Below are 6,879 nucleotides of genomic sequence, written 5' to 3'. Positions count from 1 at the left end.
AACCAGCTTGTCAGCCACACCGACCTCCACCATCGCGCGTCACTTCAAGACTTTAAGCGGGAGGTGAACAGCTGGATTAGGACCTCTAGGCAGTAATTCAATGTGTCTTGTATGTAGCTATAGATAGATGAAGCTTAAAACCTTCAACTTTAGCACAATATTCTGTTTCTGTTTAAATAAAATAAAAAAATAGAGAGAGAGAGAGAGAGAGAGAGAGAGAGAGAGAGAGAGAGAGAGAGAGAGAGAGAGAGAGAGAGAGAGAGAGAGAGAGAGAGAGAGAGAGAGAGAGAGAGAGAGAGAGAGAGAGAGAGAGAGAGAGAGAGAGAGAGAGAGAGAGAGAGAGAGAGAGAGAGAGAGAGAGAGAGGAGAGAGAGAGAGAGAGAGAGAGAGAGAGAGAGAGAGAGAGAGAGAGAGAGAGAGAGAGAGAGAGAGAGAGAGAGAGAGAGAGAGAGAGAGAGAGAGAGAGAGAGAGAGAGAGAGAGAGAGAGAGAGAGAGAGAGAGAGAGAGAGAGAGAGAGAGAGAGAGAGAGAGAGAGAGAGAGAGAGAGAGAGAGAGAGAGAGAGAGAGAGAGAGAGAGAGAGAGAGAGAGAGAGAGAGAGAGGAGGAAGAGCAGAGAGAGAGAGAGGAAGAGAGAGAGAGAGAGAGAGAGAAAGAGAGGAGAGAGAGAGAGAGAGAGAGAAGAGAGAGAGAGAGAGAGGGAAGAAGGTATGGGGGGAGGGACATAAGGAAGGAGAGAGGGGAAACGGATGAAAAGAAAGGAGGAAGAGTGAGGGGAGAGGAACGTGAGAAGAGGGACATAAGAAAGGAGAGGGGAAGTGGATGAAGAGAAAGAAAAGCGAGGGGAGAGGGAAGAGGGGAGATGAAGAGAAAGACGGAAGACTGAGAGAAGGAATGGGGAGAGGGACATTAGGAAGAAGGGAAATAGCTGAAGAGGAAGTGACGGGAGATGGTATGGAAAGAGGGGCATAAGGAAGGGGAGGGGGGAGTAGATTGTGGGGGAGGCAGAAGTAGCGCAACAGGTGCATTGATCGCGGCCGAGGATAGATTCTCTACCATTCCATTATTAAACTCACCGTTCTCTCTCTCTCTCTCTCTCTCTCTCTCTCTCTCTCTCGACCTTATCCTACCAGATTCACCTTTTTTTAACTTTCCCTCATCGAGCCTTCTTTAATCATATCACCGTTTCCGAAAATGCGGGGTCGCGATGGCATTCCCCCTCGACGCCCATCCAGCTCTTCCCTCCTCGTTAAACATGACAACACACGTCTGAGCACCTCGGGTGGGCCGTGCGCCATTCTAATCGGGGGAAGACGGCGCTAATGAGGAAAAAAAAACTTTCTGTAGGACACAATTAATCTGAGAGGACTGACGAACTCTTCCACTATCCACCTCCGTTCTTCTGACACCCACGCCTTCGCACTTCCTCTCCCTCCCTCCCTTCGCCTCTCCCCAGGTGCCAGCCAGGTCAGCCGAGACAGCCGCGAACAGTAGCTCCTCTGGCAGTGTGGTGGAAGGACGTGCTTGTGGCACCGCTCCTTGTGGTGTGTGACTCCCAGATTTGGAATTTTCGTCTGACTCCGGTGTTTAGAAGTAATTGACTTTTCCATAGCATGAAGTGACTTACACATGCCCTTTCTCCAAATATCATTAGAAACTTACACTCGTTTGTTAGAAAGTTGTTTGTCACACGTTACTTGCGACACCTCGGGCAAGTATTGGCACCGGCCTTAGTTCAAAGTATCTTAAAGACCCCAACGTTGTGTGTTCCTGTGTCGCCGCCGTTCAGCCCACGTTTTGCCTTGTGTTGCTCACATCCGTTGTCTACGTGCCGGACATATTCCTCGGCCAGCCTCATGGATTCGGAGGCAAGCAGCAGGAGACGGGCCGGTGCTGCCTTACGTTCACCCAGTCTTCGTGCGACATTCACCGCTAATGAGTAGCATGACTTCCCAGGCAGAAATAGAACACCGCCGCGACGTGAACGTGAAGCCACGCGGCCAGTGTTTCATAGTAGTCGTGACCCACGATGTAGCGTGCAGAGATGGTGTGAAGTGAGGCTGCGGAGGCGGGACGCAGCCCGGCCTTGGCCTCGCCAAGGGATCCTTCGCCTCTATGACCCCTCCAGCCGTGGAGGAGGGCCTGCTAGAGGAGGACCTGGCAGGTCTGAAGGGGCCTGACGAGCAGTATGGGCATCAACCCCACCCTGCCAGGGAGGAGCGGGAGCTGCGGTCCTTCGTTAATTACTCTGAAGTGTACGCGACGCTGTTCGGCTGCCTGGTGTCTGAGTCCTCAAATCGCAACCTCAGCCTGGACGAGGACTTCTGGGTACCATATCTGTACACTAAATTCCAAAGTCAGACTGAGAACATCTCAAGTCCAGAGTGGGCGCCGCTTCACGGCGATCCTAACGGCACTGTGCTCATCCCAAGAAGTTCTGACGGCTTTGTGGGGGCCGATCTGGCCTACTACTGGCAGGGCGTGGTGTCTGAAGAAGTGGTAAACGGCATCCTAACTCACTGCCTCTCCGTCACCTCTATTCTTACGACGCCGCGCCCGTACCTGCTGGTGTGGTGGCAGCAGTTTCTATGGACACTTGTGTTCGGTGTGATGATGGCCATGGCGGTGGGCGGCAATACGCTCGTCATGTGGATCATCCTCGGTGAGTTGGGGCGTGGCAGGGCTCCAGGGGTTGTGCTAGATAGTCCTGGGATGAGAAGGGCGAGGCGGCAACTAGTGCAGGCTAGGGCGTAAGTGTTAGTGTACTGGGGCGGGGGCAGAAGAGACGGGGGTTCGGGGAGGAGTGAGGTCGGTGGATAAACATGGGGATCGAAGTGGGAGTGGGTTGAGGCGGGGATAGATAAGTGGTGGTGGGGACCAGATGAGGATGATGAAGATTGGGAAGCAGCTGGAGTGAGGCTTAGATGGGGAAGAGAGTGGCTGGTGCAGGCGACCTCACAGCGCAGGGCAGGGTGGGGCAGGGAGGGAGAGAGGGTGGTCAAGGAGGGATAGTGCGCACGGAAATAGGGAAGAAAGAAACTACAGCCTGCATCATTAGTAAGAACAATGCAAAAAAAAGGTCGAGGAAACACAAAAATATCTCTGTTCATCATGTAAGCACAGAGTCAGTAACGATGTGTTGGTGAAAAAAACATGTGAGAGTCTGCTGGAGTGTAAAGAGAGAGTGTTGTGTGAATGGCAGTGCGGCTCGTTGTAAGGGGTGATACAAGTTGACCTAATGGATGGGCGTAGCGATGACTGCCCATAAAAATATCAATATCCCGGCCTATTAAAATAACAATACTATAGGAAAAACAAGCCCAAGAGAAAAAGGAAAACAAACGCATATTTCAGCAAACCTCACTTGAACTAAGGGTATGATGATAACGGTGGTGCTGATGATGATTATGATGACTATGGTGATGGTTATGACAATGGTGATGATAATGATGTTAGTAATAGTAGTGGTGATGATGGTGATAGTGGCTATAATAGTCTTGGTGATGATAGAGGGAGAGGTAATAGTTCGTTGATGATGGTAATTATAGTAGAAACGGTGAAGATGACGTTAATGCTGGGTATGGTAATAATGATGGTGATGATGGTGGTGGTGAAACTGGTGGCACATAAGCTGGTGGCGACGGTGTTGGTGATGTTGGCATTAAAAGCAATGACTGCATCTGTTCTGAGAAATCGTAGTGAATAGATACGATTTGTTTTTTTAATTAAGTAAATGCAACTGGAAAACAGGAATTGTGATTTTTAGTGAATGTCATGTTTTTCTCTTTTAATTTGCTTTACTTTCGCTTTGTTGGGGATAAGCACCCTTGTTTTTCTGTGCACGAGAGCTTCCATATTTCTCTTCCATATTTTTCCTCTCGTGTATGTATATTTCTCTTCGCCTATTTTGTTTTCGTGTCAGGTAAAGAGAGTTTTTCGAGAAAGTATTTTTTTGTTTAAACATTTTACTACTGTGGCGTGGTAATCCATCTCTCTCTCTCTCTCTCTCTCTCTCTCTCTCTCTCTCTCTCTCTCTCTCTCTCTCTCTGACTACAACCATCTATAGCCATAATGATAATGTTGAGGGAAGAATGGAAAGAAAATGGAGTGGAGAGAGGGATAAGGAGGGTAAAGTGTTGAGGAAAGGGGCGAGGAGGGGTTAACTGGCTGGTGAGGAGGAAGAGGTGTGAGGGAAAGAGGGGAAGCAAAATGATAATGCGGAGGCTAGACCAGTTAGGGTCGGTCTGATCATTGAGAAAGATGAGGATGAGGAGGCGGAAAAGAGGGGGGTAAAGGGAGGGAGAGGTGATAGAGATAGGATATAATGGTGAAGTCTGGAGGGAACACACACACTGTACGAGGCAAGGGGGCCAGATGTATTGTGTGCTTAGAGCACTTTGTTGATCCCTTGCGAGATCTAATAGTCAATTTAGATGTTACGCCCACGGCAAATTTCACGTGGCTCGCATTAGCTGAGTAAATCAATTATACCTGGAGACTGTTGTTGACTGGCCGGTTCGCTGCCCGAGCTGATGAACTCGTAGCTTCAAAGATCTATATAACGAAGTCATATGTAGAGAGCGTGTGTTAAGCACTGGTTAATGGATAAGAAAGAACAATGAAAGTAAGGATAGAATAAATAGACTTGTAAATAAATGAAGAGAGGAAGGAGGGAAGGAGGAAACGAAGAAAGGAAGGATGGAGGGAATTAAATAATAATATGTGCATACATACTAATCAAAAATGTTGAAGAGTAGATTAGCCTTACATAAAGGAAAAACTGATAGACAGGAAAACAAAGAGTAAAGACATAGACAGACATACTACTACTACTACTACTACTACTAGTACTACTACTACTACGACTACTACTACAATAACTCCTAATATCTGATTAGTGTAGATTCACTTAGGTTTAAGGACAGACCACCTAGTCTGGGCCATGGGGTCTGTGTGGTCTGATTTTCTATGTAAATCTATGTAAATCTCTCTCTCTCTCTCTCTCTCTCTCTCTCTCTCTCGTTTCACCTGGGTTCTGGCTCTTGTCATCTCTGCGATGTCCTTTGATTAGAGGCCAGAACCTGTCCATCAATTAACCTGTTATTACCTGTGTTGTTAGCTGAAGTACGACACAAACATTAGTGTCTGACACGTGCGTACACCAACACACCCACCCACCCACCCAGACACACACACACACACACATGCACACGTATTATTTATTTTTTCCCAATCTTTTTCGTGCTTTTTAATATTTCATCATTCCTGCTTTTTTATTTTTTTTATTGAACAGCAAAATATTCAGCAAACGAATAAGAAAAAGCCGTTTTTCTTCTCTTTGAATCGACAACGCTCGCCGCATAATAACAATGTTTGGAATTAGGAAAAACTCACAAGCCGGGTTATTTTTTTGGTTCCGAAAATCATGTTTTATTTTATTTTCGAAGCAGCGACAATGCCGTGTCTTCCGGCCTCGCACAAACAACAGCCTGGAAAAAGTAGCACCAGTATCAGATCAGTGCACGTGCTCTCGCTCTAAATGGGATGTTTACACTCTGGATCCCTTAATAAAATGGACAAAAAACACAGCCGACAATTTGGCTGCAAAACCACCCGGTCAATAGGCTCATAACAGACACGTGTAATATTTAGGAGAAAAAAATATTCTGTAATTTCAGAGAGCAGTGAACAAAATAATGGCTTGTTATGATGATCTGATTTTTTTTATAACGATTTGATAAAGAAAAAAGTTATTTATAATTGAACATTCTTTATGCTGGCAATCACATCAGACTTCAAATATCAATACACTTGCCTGAAAGGACAATAATAATAATAATAATAATAATAATAATAATAATAATAATAATAATAATAATGATAATAATAATAATAATGAGAAATTCAACAAAAGTAAGGCAAAGTTGAGGGCATTCGCTAGAGCTGCGTGTGGCCGCTATGCTCGTCTCCGTCTCCGTTAACCTGAGCTACCTCGGATTCTAAATCTTATCGGCTTTTCCTCGAGTAGTTGTTTTCAGTCCTCTACGTGAAGCGTACTGTATCAGCTTATTTATCACACGCACGCACGCACGCGCGCGCACACACACACACACACACACACACACACACACACACACACACACCGCCAGGGTCAGCCGCGCCATGACAGGGTCATAAATGTTATAGACGATGCGTCATGTCCATGAGGGCAAAGATTATTTCACCACATAAATTGCTGACTTTCATTCTCTCTGCCCGGCCATTCTTGGTAAAGGTAAAGTAAAACTGGGAACATAAGAAAAAGCTGTGCGTGGCGGCGGTGCTCACCGCCATCCCGTTGGCCGCTTGAGCCTATGGTGGGAGACAACCCTTACCCGACACAGGGCCAGTGTAACATCCGGGTTACCACAGGTTTCCCCAGATACTTATTTATCGACCATCCCAAAAGATAGGATAAACAGTTGGGTGGGCTGCACGCCGGCTGCCCAGGCCGGGATTCGAACCCAGGCCCGCAGATTCGAAGTCAGGGACGCTAACCACTGCAGCGCCTCCGCGGTTCAATGGTGAGTGGTGCAGTTTGGGTCACCTTTTATTTCACGTTGACACATTTTGCTGGACCACAGACTATACTTATAAGAATATGCAGATGTCTTTGAATATTTGTATGTATTTATGCATGTATATGTATGTCTGCATGTATGTATGTATGTATGTATGTATGTATGCATGTATGCATAAATGTGTAAATGTATGTATGTAAACAAAATTATATTGTTAGTTTGTTTCTGGCTCGTTTACTTTGAAAAAAAAAAATCAACTTAATAAGTCCCACGCCATCACTACACGTCTCAGCGACCCACGCAATCCCTGGCGGAGATGGT

The 6,879-nt window shown here is 46.4% G+C and overlaps 1 protein-coding gene across 1 annotated transcript in view; it reads left to right on the top strand.

The window, feature by feature from the left end:
• Positions 1-1,509: 1,509 nt before the first annotated feature.
• The window catches only part of LOC126997254 (gastrin-releasing peptide receptor-like), a 72,825-nt gene continuing 67,455 nt past the window's right edge, over positions 1,510-6,879 (top strand). Inside the window, exon 1 of the mRNA XM_050858251.1 lies at positions 1,510-2,660. Within this exon, the coding sequence (XP_050714208.1) occupies positions 2,114-2,660 (547 nt within the window). The 5' untranslated portion in view covers positions 1,510-2,113. The remainder of the gene's footprint in view (positions 2,661-6,879) is intronic.

Source organism: Eriocheir sinensis, chromosome 12 (genome assembly GCF_024679095.1).
Source record: "Eriocheir sinensis breed Jianghai 21 chromosome 12, ASM2467909v1, whole genome shotgun sequence".
NCBI lineage: Eukaryota > Metazoa > Arthropoda > Malacostraca > Decapoda > Varunidae > Eriocheir > Eriocheir sinensis.
Note: the sequence above shows the minus strand (reverse complement) of the source record. Positions and strands in the feature narration are given on the sequence as shown.